Raw genomic sequence first — 21533 nt, 5'->3', positions numbered from 1 at the left:
TTAATATAAGCTTCTAACTGAAGAACTTTATTCCAGAGACGAGACTGATCAATCATACGAGTGGAATATGTCAACTATTGACAAACTTTTACGACGTCAGAGCATGAGCTTGAAATTGTAAGAAAGTGACACAAAGTCAATAATGACAGCAACGGATGGATTACGACACAGAGCAATTCGATATCGAATCAATCACATTCACATTTTAATGCTGACACATGGACATATAAATCCACGGATGCCGCGATTGATTTTAATTGAAATAGTTTACAGCGGTCACGTTAAATTACTTTAACAAAGAAATGGTATTCAAGGCTGTACACATTATGTCGATGTTGATACATAAATCATAGGATGTTGAAATTAACATTGCGGTACAGCCACACCATACACTGCGCTCTCTTTTAACGATGCCGGTTAAGAGCCCGTTGGATTACATTAAGATTAAATTGAAGCCGTAACGTGGCAGGGCGAAATGTGAATGTTGCATTGTGTGTGCTTGTTTAGACAGAGGTGGCTGTCTATGAAGGTCACCGCAAAGGTCACATTGTTAGGAAACAATGAGATATGCCCTGACCAATGCTTGTTGACGTCTAAGGCAATTTTCTTCATTTGCTTACTTAAAATTACAACGGGTACTATATATAATAGCCCAAGCTGCCCAACGGTATTATTTTTGCAGGTATTATATGATCAATGAACGTGTGTATGTGGCTGCTTGTACTATCCCGGACTAATGCCGACTTTTGTAGTGCTAGCCCACTGATAAACCATGCAACAGTTTAGCATAAATACCCCACTCAGACACAGTATACTAACTATATCTAGCCCCTCAGTGCCGAATACCAGGCAGGGTTTCAACAAGTACTATCTTGTTACGTCGTTTAACATGACGCGGCCGGGGATCAAACCCCGGACTTTCCGCTCTCCGGGCGGACGCTCAAGCACTAGACAACGGAGGCGGTCCTGTCTGTAAGATGGGACTGAACCTCTAAATTTTGTTCAGACACATCATGATCAGTTCCAGAGGAGAACGTACTGATCAACACCAAATGTATCCACCGAGCTTTACCTCAATAAACAACTCTTCCTCCAGCTAAAACAAATCGCAGTAGACGTTTTTATTTCACGACACCTAACACATGTGAATGAAAACAGCCTTGGTTATGTGGACTTGAAATACGTGAGTTTACAAACGCGTTGATATCGATCAATAATAATTCATTTGTTCAGATGATGACTTGTGTCCAGTACTACTAGAAATGCGTACACAAAAAGGAGTCAGCATCATTTGATGGACATCAGAAACACGAGAAAGCCATATCCATATGAATGCATATACAGTTGTCTTGTGAAAGATAGGTTTTCAATAGTAGATTGTCAGTGAAACGCGTTTAATTGCCATCTGTTTCCAGGAGGTCTTTTCAATCACCAATAATTTAAATCATCTTAATACGTCTTAAGATTAGGTAATGATATGGATGAATGTTCCAAGTTGATAAAACCATGAAAATGTCCTATCGAACATTGATAAAATATCCAAAATACCATTTGACTTAACAAATATGGATTATGAGGGATTGGATAATGAAACACAGTTATCCTGGCAACAGATTCTTAGTCGAGCTGCATAAGATCCAGTGGTTCTGGATGTGGAGGAAGGGTCAGACAATGTCATCAGAAGTGTTCGCGACAGCAGCAGGAGTGCTGGACTGCTCGTTCAAACTGCACACCACCTCTGTAGTGGACTCACACATACACTGGAAGTTGAGCACCATGTACCATTTGTCCAGCTCGTAGCAGTTCTGTTCGTCTAGTATCCCACATTGCTCTGAAACAGGGCAAATCACTCACCTGTACAATATACCATGACAATTCTATTCTTCTGGGCAATCATGATCAGAAGTTTCAAATTACAATGGCTTTATTGAACCAGGACTAAAACATTACTTCATAAGCCCCTTGCTGACCCACTAAACCTCAAAACATGTATTGAAGGGTTGTTGTGACAGAGTGCTAGCACGTTTCCTTATAACACTTTCGTGTTTGGACCTCGTAACATGCAGTCTGTTGGTATGACAATAAAGCCAAAATGGAAGTAAAAAGACAGTTAATCACTTTTGTAGAGCAGTTTATGTTGTTCAACCCAGTCAATTGTTTGATTTCTTTCAGAAAATAACACTTATATTGTGGTGCAAAGTGCACATTTGGTATCAGTCTTGCAGGTAGTGTCCAACTGTAAATGACGAATTGCACGTGAACAAGGATGCGAACACACAGATGAACATTTTTGAAAAGCATACTTTTAGCATTGGTGTCGACGATCCACATGTACTTTTTCCCATTGAATGTGTGGCCCGAGTTCTTGCACACGAATGCCTGGCAACCATACCGTTCCAGTCCCGCCACACAACCATCTTCTCCCATACAGCCTGATAATGGGAAGAATATACATGAGGGTCCCAATGGGAATTACATTTTTAGCAACGCTATGGCAGCAGTCCATGTAGATCAGAGTGTGTCAATTACAATGTTAGAACAACACCCAAATTACCGCTATTCGTTTAGGGTGATATAAGCTTTAGGGATATGGTGCTTATAAACCGAGAATATCAACCTGTGATATACCGAGTCTTGGAGCACAGGGTTATATATGTAAATGTGTCAGCTTTGGGTAATAATATTAACATAATGTCAGTGAGAATACGTGGGAGGAGAGCCCAAATTGCTGAAGCCTACTTTTACCAATTTGGGAAACCTTAATCGAAGACTCGAACCAACGGTCATAGGTTCCTGACACGCCAAAGGGGCGTAACTCTCCACATTGATTTAGGGCCGCCATGCATCCAGCTGTACCATAACGGTAAGAAACAAAGGATGTTGTTGTACCACAGGGCACAAACTACCATGTGATGGGTTGCTGCACGGTCTCACCTGCGCCTTCCATCATGCTGACACCGGTGGTGCTACAGAGATAGGTGACACACGGCCCCGTGATGTCCAGACTGAACTCTCCGCCATAGCTCTTCGTCGTGCCATTTATATCGCATCCTTCGTCGTTCAAAGAGTACTCAATTTGAGCTGAAACATTGCAAATTAATACTTTAACGAATTGTGTCTCGTGCCGTGAGAAGTCGACTACCTGGCTGATCGCCTGTCCCTGTACCCCGACGGCGTAGACGATACGTTTAGTATCAGTCACTCATTTTTCTGGTCCAACTGTTATTATTTACTGGCAACAGTTATATACCTGGACTATTGCGGAGTGCGGCATCTATTTTTGCTTAAGAATAGACTTTTACTTTGTGTGAGTTCATTGGAGAATGAACGTTCATAGAGTAAGGGCAAACTATACGAACGTCGGAGTGAAAGTGAATTGTTAATATTTTTTATCACAATTTCTTACCTCAAAGGATGTTGGCCAAGGTCTAAACAATTTAATTTAGTACGTGTGACTTCATGTTAACGCTGACAGCCATACAACAACCAGCTATATCGCGGAGTAAAATAGTTCCTAAAAAAAAGAGGTGACATGGGCGTATGGATGCACAACTTGCTCTTCAGAAACATCTTACGCTCAGTGTCAGCCTAGACATGGATCGAGTCGATACTACGATATTTTATATGTGCATTTCTTCGTTTGTTCATTAGGATGGCCGTAGCGAGGATATTCGTGAACAATCATGCAGTCACGCTCTCTGACATTTCTCAATGTAAACTGAAACTCTGAGACCAAGAATAAAGGTTCTTAATGATCAGAAAGAACGCTCATGTGTGTTTTCGTGCTAGGGAATTCCCAGGGGTTTCTCCAGGAATGTGGAAGTAGTCCGTCAGTGTTTACGTCATTTCAAGGACACGGTCTCGTTAAAACCGTATGAACGGCAGTTTGTGTCGTGCATACACTTATGAACGTCAATTGTGTGGTCATGTTGTCGACCTCTCGTCCAATGGAAAAAGCCGTATATCGTGTCAACTTCAAATTAAAAACAATATAAAGAATTAATGTCTATCACTCTATTCGTAAGGAATCGGGAAGGGCTCAGTATTTTAGTCCTATAACCACGTTATATACCTGGTTGTAAAATCACTTTATAACAATAACGGACCGCCTCCGTGGTCTAATGGTTGAGCGTCCGACCGGAGAGCGGAAGTTCCGGGTTCGATCCCCTAGCCGCGTCATACCAAAAGACGTTAAAAGATGGTACTTGTTGTTACCCTGTCTGGCGCTCGGCATTAAGGGGCTAAAACAAGGACTGGTCGGCTCGGAGTCAGTATACTGTGTCTGAGTGGGGTATTCATGTTAAACTGCGGCATGGTATCTCAGTGTGCTAGCACTATAAATCTGCATCAGTCCGGACTAGTACAAGCAGTCACACACATACACGTGCATGCACGTCGCTATATAAGTGCAATAATCTTGGACGCGACGTTAAACCCCATTTCACCTCACCTCATAACAATAACACCAAATATAAGAACTATGGTATTATTACAGCTGTATAACACCTTATCCCACATCGTTGTAATAATGTCGATGTGATGAACATTTACCACTGGCTAAATGCAAACACTCTTTGGAAATACAGCGTACAATTAAAACTTCAAAATCAACTTATTGATACATCTTGCTGACTCAAACACTCTTTGGAAATACAGCGTACAATTAAAACTTCAAAATCAACTTATTGATACATCTTGCTGACTCAATTTACCATATAAATCAGGTTGGAGTTTCATTGAAATTATTCCTGCTCTGGATATTACAGCCGGTATCATGAGAGCAAGCAATACCACGACACAGTGCATCGCAGGGAGGGGGCGTCGAGATGAAGCTGAAACAAACATGATCAAGTTATCCGCAGGAATCACAGGAGTCACGAATGTGAATGGAAACAAATTCGATACAGTCGAGTCCAGTTGGCTCGAACCCGGATATGTCGAATCACTGGTTGTGTCGAACTCGCAGTCCGGTTCTGGCTCTGTCTCATTATGTTTATTACTTTTGTAACCCTTGTGTGTACTCAGCGTTGAAGCTCTGTAAAATTGTATACTATGGTTTCCTTTGACAAACGGTATCCCATCGAGAAACAGGATAACGTCATTCCTACCATATAAATGAGCGCCTTTGGAATATTTCAAGATACCAAAACGCAAATGGTTTGACGCCTCTGTTTGAACTTATTCACTTTGGATTTGGTTGGTGGCTTTGTTGTTTAACGCCTCACTCAGCAATATTCCAGATATATGACGGCGGTCTGTAAATAATGGGAGTCTGGACCAGACAATCCAGTGATTAATATCATGAGCATCGATCCACGCAATTGGGATCGATGACATGCATCAACCAAGTCAGCGAGCCTGATCACCCGATCCCGTTAGTCGCCTTTTACGACAAGCAGCGTCATATTGAGTGCAGTGTATGAATCAAGTGGTACAAAGGAATGAGGTGGGATATAGTTTTTTTATCCTAACAATAGTACTAATATCACGGCAGCTGGGGACACCAGATTCGCACATTGTAACCATGTCGGGAATCGAACCCGGGTCTTCGGCGTGACGAGCGCTAGCGACCGCTTTTAATCACTAGGCTACTCAGCCGCCCCTTACAAAAGTATATAGAATGAGTATAAAGAAATTGTGGTCTTACCTCTTTAGAAAGATGTTTTATAAAATTTAACAAATTAACACCCTTTTATATTCTAAAAATGATAGATTTAGAACTATCGACCTATTTCCTTGGCCAGGTGCTTAATGTGGAGATATTATCACCGGGTAAAAATCTGAAAAATCGGGATAAATTCATGGCCTATGATGCCTTAGCATTTGGAATTGCCTGCGGAAGGATTTTCGAATCGAATAGAGTTTTCTGCTGGCCTCTTTTGAACTGGTCAGGTCCCACAGGGAAATAGTCTAAATATTATAAATTTAATTTCTCTCATTCTTAAGCAATTTATCGTTATTATGTTCATAAATTTCCCATGCATTCGTGTTGCTTGTTCTAGTCTCAGTTTGTTCATATAATCAGTTTGTCTTAAGAGCTAATGTGGAATTTTTATGTTTAATAAGTGACATTAACTGAAGCTTCATGTATCTCTCGACATTTCCAATGGTTCCGTCATAAAATGGCTGGATATATCGGTGCGATAAACTATTCCGATATACCAATGAGAACATCAAGCAGGACCTTCATCCACCAAGCGTTATACATCGATGTCGAGTTACCAGTAAGATTACACAGCTATGTCCATATACAGGGATATTGTTTTTTTTAAGCACTAGGGCTGCAAGTAATTTAACTTGGCACTTTACCCAACATGAGGACCATCACGACTCCAGCAGTGATCTCATACCTGTTCGAATTCATAATGCTACTTCAATAAGTGAAATTTCGTCTTAAGCGATTATAATGAAAAATGACATCTACATGATAAAGAGGTGTGTGGTATCGTATCATATATTTGGAAATCCCTGTAGATCCGGGTTCTATTCGGTATTCTGCAACCCAGGCTTGTCATAAGATGCTCATGTTAATTAAATCCGACAATGCATTGTTTGGACTCGATCATTTACAGACCGCTTCATATAGCTGGAATATTGTTAAGTGAAACGTTAAACAAAAAACCCAACATATTTCAGGAATATAAGATGTATGAATTGTCGTCGCCCAAGCCTCGCAAAAGACAAACATTATGTTTATCGTGTGACATTTACGACACCGAAAAACATTCGGATGACGATCTCTTTATTCATCTACACAAAGATGCTGCTTAAGTCCAACGTAAAACTCGTTGCTTGTGACAAAGTGACAAGTTGTTATTGTTATTTGCTTACATGTCAGTTTTTTAACAACGCATCCTACCTTTAGAGTCTACGACATTGTACTTACCCTTCTCCATCCGCATCTTGCCGGGCATCATTTTACTGAGATGACTTCTCCGAGATGTACATGTCCGAAGTCGACTCGTCAGACGCTCCAATTCCATTGGATCCTGAAGGAATTGGAGTTCATCCTTCATTGTAATACAAACGCTTACAAAGAGAAGAACCATGTTATGCAACATCTGTGATCGTGGCATATGCTTGGCTATAGCAAAGTTTCTAATAAAGCAAGCTCGAGTATTGATAGAGGATATACGGATGTGTATTCACCTCAAGCTTTGTATTAATCGGAGTGCCAGGTCTATTATTATATTGTCATAAAAATGCCTGATGATCAAATATGAAGGATAGACCCTATGCGATATCAAACAATATGGGCAATGTATGAAGTATTGACATAACCATATGGTTGAATTCAAAAGGATGGAGTGAGTGTCAAGACGTCGACGCAACCGTTATTGCGTTATCATTCGTCACCACTCGCCTCTTTCCGTAAACCGCAAGAAGTCTCGTCCCCCTATTGATGAATGTTATGTTTGAAAAACGAAAAACCAATCAGAATCGTATGACTTCAAGTTCTTCGGTCAAAAAATGCCTTGCATCTAAAAATATACCACGGATACAGCTGAATGTGTTCAATCAAACTGCCTAAATACAGTAAGCCCCGATGTGTGTAAATAGTATCTGGAATATATACATGTATGACAATGGGGAAATATACGTGAATCAGAACGCAACGAGTTTACAATTCTTTTAACTAGGCCCCTTTGGGCTTAGACGGAACGCAGTCGCAAAAATGACCACGAGAGGGACACGAGTCGCTATTCGGCTTGTCCCGTAATAACGCAAGTTGGTCACGAATGATGCCGTTATGTGGGTCAAATTATTAAGTCTCTTCATCAACTTACAAAACGATCTGATCGGGGTTCCTGTTGCGATCCATTCGAGATCAAAGGTGTTACCAGGCACGATTATCGATCCGGATGCCGAATATTGGTTTGAGAATTATTTACAACATGAAACGACAAGTTGTATCGATGTTTAGGTATCACAATCAAGACATCGCGGAGGTGTAAATAAACTCGCAAAGAGAAGGGGCATAACTCGTCTAGGCTTATATGTTCATGTATGCCATTTGAATTATGATGTCGTCATGTGTGTATGACAAAGAACGTTTTCGTGGTGTTTCGTTACAACTTACACAGCATTTCCCATCATAACAAATAAAATACTTAATTAAAGCGAACTAAAGACTTACAGGCTAAACTGAAATTCATAAAAAATAATGGAAAAGTATTTGAGTGAGTGAGTTTAATACCACAGTCAGCAATATCCCATGTTATTTTATAGCTGCAAGACAGCTGGGTAATTGCCATATATACCTACGACCAAACGCAATCACCTTTATCCATAGCATAACCTGAATTAAATAGAACGGTAATATGAAAGAAAAATGCTTACAATGTTTCAGTCATTGGTTATGCGCTTTGAGCATGGACTATGCATGGATATGTGCGCCATACAAATGGACTATTTTGGATATTATCATTTACAGATTAAAATAAAAAATGCAGCAAAAAGGGTTTGGGTGATCCTGGCACAGTCAGGCTGGTTAGGCTCATCATCAGCTCAGGGCCCTTGCCCCCTCTATACGCAGCCCAGACAGCGAATAGGACTACTCTCAGGAAGCCCTGCCTAGTCAAACCAACCAGAACCCTTCGGAAAATGTGAAGAATCCACAACACTGCAGCGTCCTGATTTACACAGATTGTCAGGAGGGCTGTATTCCTGGTACCAAGCACGGGTACTCTTCCAATGTCAGTCAACAGATTGGGAGGTACCAAACCTAAGGCATCGAGAACAATGGGGAATCGGACAACTTGGTACTTTCGATGCAAGCGTGACATTTCGAAAGGGAGGTCCGCATATTTGTCATGTTTTTCCTCAATCTTGTCAATCACACTAGTGTCAAAAGGGACAGAAAATTCAATAATGTAAATGATTTCATTGGATTTATCAAAAGTTCTTGTCATTCTTATTAAATTGAAAACCTGGAGTAATTATCAAGATGGTGACATAACATATTCACCTATTTTACGTTAAATTTGTTGGTTGTTTTTCTCCGCTGTGAATATTCGGGCTAGAGACAGACAGAATGTCTTCATTAACGTCTCACTCATGAAACAACAGATAAATGATCAGTACAGTTCGTAAAAGATCTATGTTTACAGGTTTATCATGACCAATCGCACAACAATTTATGAGAAGCAATAACATGCTACTAATGAGAACATATATTATACATCATAAAAACAAACTTCATATTTATATAAATTAGCTCTTCTTTTGAGAGACATGTCAAAACAGGTGCTGGCGATGTGGAAGGTGAGCTTTGACAGGTTTGTAAAAATATGCACAGCTTTTTGTGTTAAAGTCATATGAATAAAATTTGGTGATAATAAAACACACGTTTGTATAAGTTTATCTCAACAATATCCGTGCATATAAGATTGCTACGTGATAAATCGCAAAGAACAATGAAGAACGAAGCTTGGTTTATTTCACGATACAACATTGTTCTGTCATGACGTCATTTCTGGAGATCCGAACATGCGCTCGCAACTTGATGACGTCGTACATTGGAAGACGTTATTTGTGAGAGGGTCATGACTAGTGAGCCGTTCTCCATTAATGTAGCTGGGCAACGCAGACAAACGCGATGGCCGAACGATTACATCCAAAAGCGGGAGAGATATGCCAATCAGTATTGGGAGAAAAGGTACAGATAATCGACGTGAGAATTGTGAGGATATGCGGGAATACCCACCTGTGCAGAAAATGGACTTGTCCGACATTTCCGAGGTCGGATTCAATTGAGAGAGTCATCATTATTAAAATACAGGTAGATATTTACAAAGCTTTTACATTAATTTTCACCATCATCTTTAAAGAGGTTTTACATAATACTGATAATCGCCACTCATGGTTTATTCTCCCTCCAGTGCTTTTTTGAACGATAAACAACTCCCGCTCGTCTTTTTTTCTTAAATAAAGGACATTACAATAACAAATTACAATAACACATTCATACGATACAGTCAAACATGTTCTTTTATCATATGGTGTCTTTTCATAGCGGCCCGTTTCTATTCTCAGGGGAGCTATGCTGCATCTAAATTTGTCGTAAGATCTTAAGTCGGGTAGTGTAATTATAAGTGGGCAGGTCAGATAGAATTCTGTTGTTTAAAAGTCGATACGTTCGTAGTTTATTTCTTCCCGCCCCTCCGTGGAATGTTATCCTGTCGAGACCTTTACTCCATTAATTGGTGTATTTGTCTGTCGTAGTATTGCGGACACAGTTCATGTGCAGTGATTTCACCAGGGAAGGTAGGGTTGGCAAGTGTGTTGGACCAAGCTTCATGAAGCTATCACGCCAGAAACCTATGATTGAGGGTTCGAATCTTACAGTTGGGTGAGATCCTATTCAGAAGCGGTCAGTAGAACTATGTTGTCTGCAACTTCCCCTCGTCCCATGGCACTGATCATCATTATCAGGTCATTTATGAAAATGTTGAACAATAGCGGTGACAACAAACAGCCCTGTTTTACTCCTTGATTGACGTTGAACCATGGTGTGTGAAAGTTGTTGACACGATCAACAAATAACATAACAGTGGGCATCATAACAAAGGGACTTTATCGGTAATTCCCCCTTTTGGCGTATGAAGTAGGTTTTGGTGTAGTTCTCATTTGATGATTGCCGTAAATTGTTTGATGACATTGTGGTAATAGCGAGTTAATTACTCGGTAGTACTTGGTGTAGTATGTTGGTATTAGTTTGCCAATTGAATAGTTTGTGTCAAACGATCATGACCTCATTTTGTCGATGTATTAGATAACATATAATCTTAAAACATTAACATTCATGTATTTACGAACAAACAAAATTAGATTTCATTATTGTTTGGAACCTTTGTGTGATAAATGTACCATGAACACACTAGTTTTGTGAGAGATTTACGTTACATACTTGTACGATGACTGTAATTTCATCACATTATCTTACATTGAATATTACATAACAAACAGTGTGGAGGTATTTTGTCCTTTCCATTATTTATAATTTCTTATGAATTGCAATTTAGCCTTTAAGTATTTAGTTCGCTGTAGGTATATTTTGTCCCCTGTAAGCATTCAGTTCGCTGTAGGTATATTTTGTCCCCTGTAAGCATTCAGTTCGTATTTCAACTGTTGGGTGGGAAATACTTGGTCAGTCATGACAGAAACACTACGAAAACGGATTGTTGACATTGTCATGGAATTTCAAAAACAACAGTTGTGCACACATGCACATTTAAGCATAGACGAGTTATGCCCCTTTTCCTTGCGGGTTTTTCCCATGTTACATAAATATCGAAACAACTTGTCTTTCCGTTCTGGGAATAGTTACGTGATTCTAAAGCAATCTTCTTGTACTATACAATATACATTCAAACATCAAGTGGCAAGTTATGCTCTTTCAATTTACAAATTGTACGTATTAATAGTTACATGTACAGTAAACAGCGGTCATAACGGACTCATAGGGACAACTAATCTTACGAGCGTAGTTCGTTATCGAAGAGGTTTGTGAGCATGTACACAAAATTTATACAGCAAATGTCAGGAACGAAAAAAAACCAGTTCGTTAATCATATCCGTCAGTTCGTTACAAGCGTGTTCATTATAAAGATCGTTAACATCAGTTACAGACTTCGTGGCACTGTACATGTGCTGGACACTTTAATTTATATATGTGTATAATACGGCAACGCTTTACATTAAACTATAATAATATTATGCTTTTCGCCGTCAATGATCATGACGTTGTCATATTTGTCATTCATCGTATCAGATTCACATCCATGGGCATCACATCTGGCCCTACACTACTCAGTCACAATTCCACGGAAATACACATTGGAATGGGGTGGTACGTTTTCATCTCGGCTTAACATATATTTCATGTATGAGACAAATTAATTCACCAACCCTTCTTGATATGCCCTTAAGATATTTGTGTTGCTTTTGTATGATAATATTCAATAAAGTTAATGTGAATTTTCAGAATTCAGAATTGTTTTAATTCTTAACACGCGGAGCCAGATGTCCAGATCGGTGAGCCGTAGATACGTAGTGGTGTCCCTTCAGTTATATAATTCTATAAACATTCCCAGCAGCCATCGCACGAATGACCGGGTTTCCGGATTTACGGGGTCCGGGCGAACGGAATATATTATCCATGTCATTAACACCACGAGTTCACAAGTTTAATAATAAAGAGACTGCAGGTGTGTTGTAAACGCCGCGTTCTTTTGTCGCTGAGAGATTATTCTTTATTCTAAATTATTCGTACTTCATATCATCTATATTCGTGCGTATATTCCATATAGTATATATTGTTGAGTTTGCGTACGCTTTTTATGGTAGGGAACAACAAAAACGTCCTTGCAACAAAGTGTCATCAATTACAAATTATGGATATTCTAATATCACCCGCATCCATCAAGAGAATTGTGTCCCAAATTAAACAGCGCCTCTACAGACTGGATGAAGAAAAATGGTTTACAGAATTGTGGAATGACCGGAGAAATCTTAATGGTAACAAACTTCGCACTTACAGGCTGTTTAAGAAGGATTGTCGACCGGAGCCATATCTACAACCCATTATATCAAGAAATATGCGACGAAATCTCAGTAAATTACGTTGTGGTAATCTACCCCTCCACATTGAGACTGGTCGCTATAACAAACCTCCCAAGCCACATAATGAGAGACTGTGCCCTTTTTGTAATCATCTAGAATCTGAAGTTCATTTTCTTTTATATTGCAGCTTTTATGATGATCTTAGGTTTGAACTTGTTAATCTTTTAGATTTTAAGTCATCTGATAAGACTTTTACTATGTTAACTGATAAGACTTTTACTGTGTTTACTGACGTCATGTCAAGCTCTGACGCCTCGTCAATCAAACTTTTAGTATCAAATATTAATGAAATGTTTAACAGGAGACAGCGTTTTACATAATATATGTCTTAGTCGATTGATATCTGTATATTTTAATACATTTTAATCTATTTTAGTTTTCTATTAGGTATGAACTTACTAATGTATATCTGTTATAAAATAGTGTCTCATAAGCCAAGCTAGGCTGGATGGTATGATAGATTTAATATGATGTATTCTTATTGTTTCATGCCATGTGACACTTTAATAAACTATGTCTGTCTGTCTGTCTGTCTGTCTGTCTGTCTGTCATGTTATGAGAGTGGAAACTATGAAAACAACTCTTTTGAATACACGTGGCGTTCGGCAAGGTTGAATGGTAAGTCCAGTTCTTTTTGTGCTTCGTATCAATGCATTCATACATTAACATGAGAGCCTTGGGTTAAGTGGTGTATTTGTGATATTTAAATATGACTGTTTGTAAACCTCTAATGCAGGTGTATGAAGTATGCAAATAAATTAAACTTCTTCTTCTTCTTCTTCCTCCTCCTCACCTATCTCACTATCAGCAAATCAACAACAGTTTCTTATAATTTACATTTATTTACATCCTGTGCCTCTAATCCCCAAACTCAGCACATCTTATGAGTTATGAGTTATGTGCATTCTCATCGTTGCTCCAAATTAAAAAAAAGCATCCCGATTTTTTCTTCTTCATCCGATTTTTGTTCACTTTGCCCCCTTTTCGGGTCCATCAATCACTTGATTGTTTGATTTCGTTTACGTCCCTTGGCAGGAGTATTGCTGTGCATCGTCAGGCAACACACACTTACTTTTTTATGCAAATTGTGAGAGTGGCAGGTGCTACCGGTTGGACAGGACATGCTTTGTTACCCTTTTCCTCGAACACTTGGTGTCATCTCTGGTTTTCAGTGACCAATTCATATAATTTTAACCTCTATTTTGCATTTTACGCTCAATGGAATCTGTTTCGGCGGATAATCGAGACTGGCTATACTCTGGCGATTACGTATTGTATTTATCTACACCCTGAGTCACTTTAAGCTTTCAACTCGGGTCAAGCTGAAACGCCGAGTATAAGAGAAATGTTGCACACCTTACTGAATTCACTCCCTATTTTGCATAGAAACCGTGTCTTTGTGACCTAATAATGTATAGTAATTCAACAGTCGCTTGTCAGCCATAATGGGCTGAATAGGGCGTCCTGACATGCACATCCGGACGTGGTGAGGACTCCCCTAAACTAGGATGTACCTTGATGTTGACAAATAGTACAAATATGCCTCTAACCGTACACAGACGTTGTAATGTGACCTAAAATGAAGGGAAGTTAGTGGTGGGTGAGGAGCGCAAGCAATGATGGCTGTGCGTGTTGTCAGTGGAGTGTGTGTTATACTGTTGGGAGTTCTATTCACTGGTTCAGGTGGGTACTGGTTCAGGTTGACATTATATACAAAACTCACTATAAACAACAATGTATTTACCTGTGTATCTACGTTTATCACTTGCAATACATTTTGTATTTGTGCTTGAAATAAATAGATGGAGGTGCATTCACTCAGAACCTGAAAGATATGTACATACAAAAATTGCATTGTTCTCTATCATTATCCAATAACATATCAAGTTATTCCCTCCTTAATAGCATTGCAGCTTTTAAGATATAGCTCCATATCGTGAAAGGGAAGAGATATGGGGATATTAAGAGAACACACAATGTGTGAGTTTTGTTATATAAGCGCTGGAGAAAGTGAATATTATAATTTCTTATTAATATGTCCGTTGTAAGTAAACCTCAGAAAAAAAGCTCATTGATAGATATTACATCCGTTATCGTAGTTTACAGAAGTTTGTTTCGTGTCAAGTGCCAATGTAGTAATAACGAAAAAAACTGTCAATGTATACATTTCATGCTACGTACCAAAGAAGATCCAAATATGTTTCCTTATACATGCACCCATTACTATATCACTTGAACTGCAGGCATATGGCCTTTCTGTTTTGTAAATAAACACTATTGAACCTTGGTCAAGTCTTCTAATAACGAATTTTAACTCTTCCTTATGAGACGGCAACTTTGTAAAATTCCAACACATATAGAAACACGTAAATGTATTTCAGTAGCAAAATACTTTTGAAGCAAGGTTGTACATATTGTAAAAGAAGAATAATGTTGACCCGTTGTCGCTAGTTTGTATGGAGTGGACAAATCAGGGCCCGATCAATTGATTATTTAATGTCGTCCCACGTTGGGTGGGATGAGGATGGGGACTCTGGGATTTTACTGCTTGAAATAAATGATTATGCATCATACTGTTGGAAACATAAGCAATGTCTACCACCAAAAATACATTGTTGCAATGTGTTTTTTAGAAAAAAAGAGTTGGTTCGTAGTTTTAATTTACAGAGTATTTGGTTTTCTAGCTATAGCTGAAAACACATCCCAAATACGTAGTGACACGGATTCTTGAAGTCCTAGGCCTGATCGCATGGGTCAGGATGTATGTGTCTGAGCAATAGAAACTATTTCATTTATATCACGGCTAAATACGTCTGTAACACTGTCTAGAGTGGTGGATGGGCCAGTGATGGGTGGGCCTAATATCAGTGGAGAAAAAATGCGTTTGGCGGAGATGTTTATACGCATAATAGATAAGCAGAAAATGGTACTTTTTCTCCAGCTGTTACAGGAGAGTGGGTACAGGGTAATGTGTTTATAGCTACAATGTGTGACATGTTTCATTGTATCTAATCATCTCCTAAAATAAGGAACATGTATTGCTGTTCATGCTATCAACCACTTGTGTCAATGGATGTCACCGGATCGTAAAATCTGTCAAGTGACGGTCTAGTGACCGCTTCCCTCTCTCTTAACTGCCCGGAGCCGTCACCGTTCGGCAAACTCCGGTGGTCGCCGTACCCTGGTGTCTTCACATTCACTTCCGGTGTCCTCCCCATCAGGTATTGCATGATCGTCTGTCGGTCGTCTTGCTCTGGGTGGTCATTCGAAACTCAGGATTCGTTCGTAAGTAATTAAGGGGGACTTTCAAACTAGTACTGACTTACTCTGGTGGTACTGAGCTTCACTTATGAGCTAGGGTTTTGCATACTCCGTTTTACTAGTAATACGTAGTAACCAACTGTCTCGTGATTGTTTGGTTTAGGTCAGGTACCTATTTACGATTTTGAGTCTAGATACTCCTTAGGTCAAGTAAGTTTTTATTTTGGGAAAGTTTAGAGTTTCCTTTCTCGGTCTAAGTTACTTAAGTCTGTAAGATTAGTCTGCCATTCAGGATTTTTTCGTCTATATTATTTTCCAAGTGACTTATTTTAATGATAGGCCCTCTGCGTTTACTTCTCCCTTTTTAACCCAGCCGAGGTTATTTGAGTGTTGAGTTGATTAACTCCCAGGTGACAATTGGTCCAGCTGACATAATTGGCTGCCATTGCTTCTTGTCAATTATCTAGTCAAAGTGTTGATTTAGCTAACCCCTGTGTATTACTGTCATACAGTTGTTTAGCTAATCAGCTGGTAATTTGTTGTTGTTTAGTTAATCCGTGATCGTTGTCAGTGTAAATCGGGTATTTTATCTTTTTTATTGTCATCTATAATTACAACTAGCTTATAATAACACACCTGTGAACCTGTTACCACGGTAACATTATTACTTTATTCATGTTTACTGATGCCCTGGTCTGTGGAGCACAGCTCCGTGATAATAGACATGCCTCCGTAATCTACAAGTTGCTTTGATATAAATTGAATATGTATGTTTTCGGTATCATATAGCATGCACTCACTCTCATCCCCAAACATCAAGACATAACCTATTAATGTACTATTTCGTGAACATTTAACATATTAACAATCAAACTGTCTGCTGGTGGATGAAACTATAGCTCTCAGCTCTCTTTCTAAATATTAAAGATGAACAAATAAGAACTTAATGTAAAAAAACCGTAGCAATTAAATGCAGATTATTAAGATAAGAGTACGCGATATACTAGCTTTGAACGATTTGTTTCGTACGTGGACTTTGTCACTAACGCTTGTCTTATTTAGTCGTCGTAATTAGCTCAAACCATAATAACACAATTAAAAGGTATGTTTCAATTGTGTTGTCCACTGGATAACCAGATAAACCTATTGTCTGTTCAGGCCTTTATTGATTTGATTATTTTGTGTCTGTGATTCGTCGACGCTCAACCTCTCCTTATGTGACATTTATTCTTAATCCGTTTTGCCTGGACCTCCACAGTGATGTAGTGAATTCTGTGTGTACGTTTATTCTATCAATCTTTATGTGTAAAGGCATCTTCGTGAACATTATCGTTGTATGCAGATGCCACCATACTTTCGTGTGAAAACCCCCCGAAGACATTACAAGGGATATTTTCTCATTCATGCATGTTCGAAATTATGCACATGTTTAAGTGATGATCAAAATGAACGTTTTTAATGGCATAAATTGATTTTGATAGTATCCTATGTCAGTTTGTCAATATGCAACCTAAGTATTTCGCGCGAATCAATTTAATACACCGGGTTGTTGACGTGTCAACGTACCCCTACGGCGTGAATCGTTTCTCATTGTAACGATCACTGGATCGTTTGATCCGAAATCGGTTATTAACAGAAATATTCACTGGCATATTGCTGAGTGCGGCGATAAACAATACACACTAATTTTTTTGGAGCGTGGTAGCCACTTTCAATAGAGACCATACACATACGTAGTTCAATGTAAATCACTCACTCTGTTTCACATATTCAACAGAACATATATATTAACTAGCTGTGAGGCGAAATATCAGATTTGTACGTGAAGTCGAATGGGGAGGTTAAAGGATTCCTCACTGGTTAGCTTCTTGTTTACTTCAGATGGATTGGCTATGTTATATGAGATATAACCAAAAGCCGGCTGAGATAACGGGCGGTAGCTCCCGCCGAAGAAGCTGTAGGAGCTGTAGGTGCGGTAGGAGCTGTGATTGACTGACTCACGTTTTTCCCTTCCTTTGTTAAAGACATAGACAGACCAACCAGGAAATGCATCGATGTAACATCAATATCACATGTTACAGATGAACCAGTTAAATTCATCACACAATAGAATAATAGTTTGATAATACCAAGTGAGTGATCATGTACACGTTCGTTGTTGTAATGAACATACTTGTCAAATGTTTAGGGGATAGTGTAGCCCGGCATCGACGATAACTAGAGTATCGAGACTCAAAAGATCAAAAGAGTAACTTGTCTCCCAATCGTAACCAGATTCTTGACCTAAACTATAGACAATCGCGGGAAAGTTGGTTATCAACGGATTTCTAGAAACACGGAATATGACAAACCCCAGGTAAAAGTGTGAATTCCGACTGATGGAACGGGATCGGGAAACGGGTGAGGTTAAGATTAGGGGAGGTAGAAAAAGACCTTGAAAGACAACTCCCAAACGAGGTTCTGTTTACCCTTTACAGTTGGTAGTGAGTGAGTGAGTGAGTGAATGGGTTTAACGCCGCTTTTATCATTAACAGTATTCCAGTTATATCACGGCGTGTCAGCTTAATGTGGGAGGAAAGCCCGAAGTGATGCAGGTCTCAGACGTTTACCAATTTTGTGAAACCCACGAGCATGGGTATGGTGCTGACAAACCTAGAAACATAATCCGGGCGGAGCGGGATTCGAACCCACAATCATAGGTTTCTGGTATGCCCAAGGGACGCAACTTAGACGACTGGGCCACCCGTGCCCCCTTACAGTTGGTACACAACGTGTTTGGAGACGGCCTGGAGTGAGGCACTATCCTGCAGATAGGTCCGGTGGAGCCTTCGTTACATTTGACTTGAGCGACTGTGTGAATGGGTGAGGAATGAGTTCCTGAGTTCCTGAGTTCCTGAGTGAGTGAATGACAGTTCATATACACCATAGTCAACAATATTCCAGTTACGTCATGGACTTCAGTAACTAGTCGATTCTTGATCAGACAAGCGACTGGATGACATCACGTACAACGATGACACACACTCGACCAATTCAACATAATATAACCACCCAATCTTCATTTCAGCTCTAATCATCAATCACCAGAATCCTGTGATTGCACCCAGTTTACCATCTCATCCTACCGGGTACCCATTTGAGGTTTGGAGATCAGAGACACATATCGAATAAAGTCACTTCCCTTGGGAGACACAACTCACGTTTTTAACGACATCTCAACCTCCGGTGTTTTAGTATGATGTATTAAACATAATAAATAGTTAATTTCGCCCTTATACTGAATCTATCAACACATCCTTTATGTTAAAGTATATTGCCTAGTTGCCTCGAAAATTCCATTCAGTGTGGCAGTACCCGACACTGACTGATTTTAGGCTTTGTTTGTGAACCGCAATACGCTGCGTAAACTGCGGAAAGGCCAACAATAGATCCGATCAGAAACGTGAACAAAATGACGAGCAACTATGTGCAGTTAGACGTGTCATCTTTGTCCATGAATGCATTGCGGCAAATAGAAAATGACAACAAATAATGTTTCTTTTCCAGTAATAGTCACCTCGTCCACACGGACAAGCGTACACACCAACCTCTTCATCGTATCGCGGCATTTGTGCTTTCCGATAGTTCACGTGGGACACGCCTCTTAGTGGCTGTCTGTTAATGCAAATCAGTAACTAGGAAGTGATCACTTCGTAAACAATTTCAATTTCATCGGAATTTTCCGTCTGCTGTCAGTAAGGATTTATTAATCCGTTGATACTTATTTCTGGCATCTGTTGTAATATTGTCTTACCCCCATCTATCAATGGCCAACGATATAACTCGCAGTTTCCCAAGTAAACTTTCTCTATGGACCTGAACTAGATCATCTGCATATTCATGGCGACTAATGAGGTAACGGAAGTTACGTAGTCCGCACATTTTTCCCGCTCTGTGCCCAGAATCTATTGGGAGATCATAAGGGCCATAATGCCAAACTTAGAAATACGTTCTTCACTAGTAACCAAAAGATAAATACATACTTTGGGCATACTAGGAGTGCTTTTTATATATTTATTGTTGACTTTTAACATTTTTCCAATTTGTGACAAACTATTGTTATCCACATTTTTTTAAACAATCTTAGAATATCATTTCTGATATTTTGTTGTTGACCTATACAAATATTTTTCTCTTACTTTTCGGTAAATATGCATTGAATACCTATTGCTGATAACACATTTAGAATTTTGCTTGTGCTGTCTTTGCACTTGTCTGGACAAATCACTGATGTCTGGCATGATCATACCAAGTGGTTGGTAGAATTATGTCCTCTTTTTGTCCAGTTCGGACCTCCATACACAACTTTTCTCTGTACCGCGATACGATGGAGTTCTCTCCCTTGTCAAACAGAGCGCGAGGCCCGGCTTTTACTCGGAGCTACTAATGTAAATAATTAACTTTTATCAGTAAAACATACATTGTTTGATAACATGAATGATATTTGATACAGAGAACACGAATAAACATAAAGGTTAGTGAGTGCATGTTGTTCCGTTTAGCGTACATGACAAGTACCGCGATATCCCGAGGTTGCAGGCTATATGTCTATTTCTTAATCACTGTCAACCCTACGCTAATACATATCAGCTACATTAATGACAACTACCATAAAGCTCGCACACAACAATTAAATTTATAACACCTTTTTATGTTTACGTGTGGCGATTTCAGTTGCACCTAGATGTCCAAATTAGTGAGTCGTGGAGACGTAGTAATATCTCTTTAATTGTTATAATATGCAGAAAAGTGAGTGACCGGTTTCCGTAATAACTGGGTCCAGACGAATGGTAGAAGACATTAAGGTTCATAAGTAAAGACCATTTCCAGGGTCTAGTGGTAGAGCGTCCGCCCGGAGAGCGGAAGTCCGGTGTTCGATCCATGACCGTGTCATACCAAAAGATGTTTAAAAAGCATACTTCTTATTACCCTTCCTGGCGCTCGGCATTAAGGGGCTAAAACAAGAACAGGTCGGCTCGGAGTCAGTATACTGTGTATGAGAGGGGTATTCATGTCAAACTGGGGCATGTTATCTCAGTGGGCTAGCACTATAAATTCGACATTAGTTAGGACAAGTACAAGCAGCCACACACGCACGCCGAATAATGTGTGTTGTAACCGTCATGTTCATTTGTCAATGAGGCTATTCAAACATATAACTTCCAAGTATTCACAGTATTCCTACGTCAGTTCCATATAGATTCAACTGTTGCGTTTTACGCATTGCATGGTCGAGAACAACGAAAACGTTCTCGCAACGAAGTTCCATGTGTGAGCGAGGAAACTATGAAAAAAAAAAAAAAGTATTTTAAATAGAAGTGGCGTAAGACAAGGTTGTATGTTAAGTCAAGTTCTTTTTAAACATTGTATCTCCATGGCATTTAAATTGCTGTGTCAAAATTTTATTGGTGGAAGAAAGTTTGGATGAAATGATATTACAACGGTTCACTGAAGTTTTTAATTTGTCTATTTAATCACACCACAATCTGGTAAGCCGTGTATGAACACACGACGGGGATCAGTAGACCCTTGTATTGACACCCATATCGAACATCTCTTTTCTATGTACCCAATCGCCAATTCAGCAAAACATCGATCTCATACATATG

The 21533-nt window shown here is 39.4% G+C and overlaps 1 protein-coding gene across 1 annotated transcript; it reads right to left on the bottom strand.

The window, feature by feature from the left end:
• Positions 1-1119: 1119 nt before the first annotated feature.
• LOC139450472 (uncharacterized) lies at positions 1120-6955 on the bottom strand. Its single transcript, XM_071232180.1, has 5 exons — positions 6887-6955; positions 4713-4832; positions 2935-3081; positions 2304-2432; positions 1120-1831 (listed from the first exon to the last, which is right to left on the bottom strand). The coding sequence occupies exons 1-5, from the start codon at positions 6915-6917 to the stop codon at positions 1665-1667; spliced, it is 594 nt and encodes a 197-aa protein (XP_071088281.1). The 5' UTR covers positions 6918-6955; the 3' UTR covers positions 1120-1664.
• Positions 6956-21533: the final 14578 nt, after the last annotated feature.

Source organism: Haliotis cracherodii, unplaced genomic scaffold (genome assembly GCF_022045235.1).
Source record: "Haliotis cracherodii isolate W230 unplaced genomic scaffold, xgHalCrac1.p SCAF_8, whole genome shotgun sequence".
In the NCBI taxonomy this organism is placed as follows: Eukaryota; Metazoa; Mollusca; class Gastropoda; order Lepetellida; family Haliotidae; genus Haliotis; species Haliotis cracherodii.
This window is presented reverse-complemented; position numbering and strand designations above follow the sequence as displayed.

What these genes read in the sequence shown, in the direction of transcription:
- LOC139450472 (XM_071232180.1), bottom strand. Translation starts at nt 6,917, where the DNA reads ATGATGCCCGGCAAGATGCGGATGGAGAAGG. An exon ending in CAAGATGCGGATGGAGAAGG is followed by an intron (nt 4,833 to 6,886) that starts GTAAGTACAATG and finishes TGTTTGTTTCAG; the next exon opens with CTTCATCTCGACGCCCCCTC. An exon ending in CGTCGACACCAATGCTAAAA is followed by an intron (nt 1,832 to 2,303) that starts GTATGCTTTTCA and finishes GCCCTGTTTCAG; the next exon opens with AGCAATGTGGGATACTAGAC.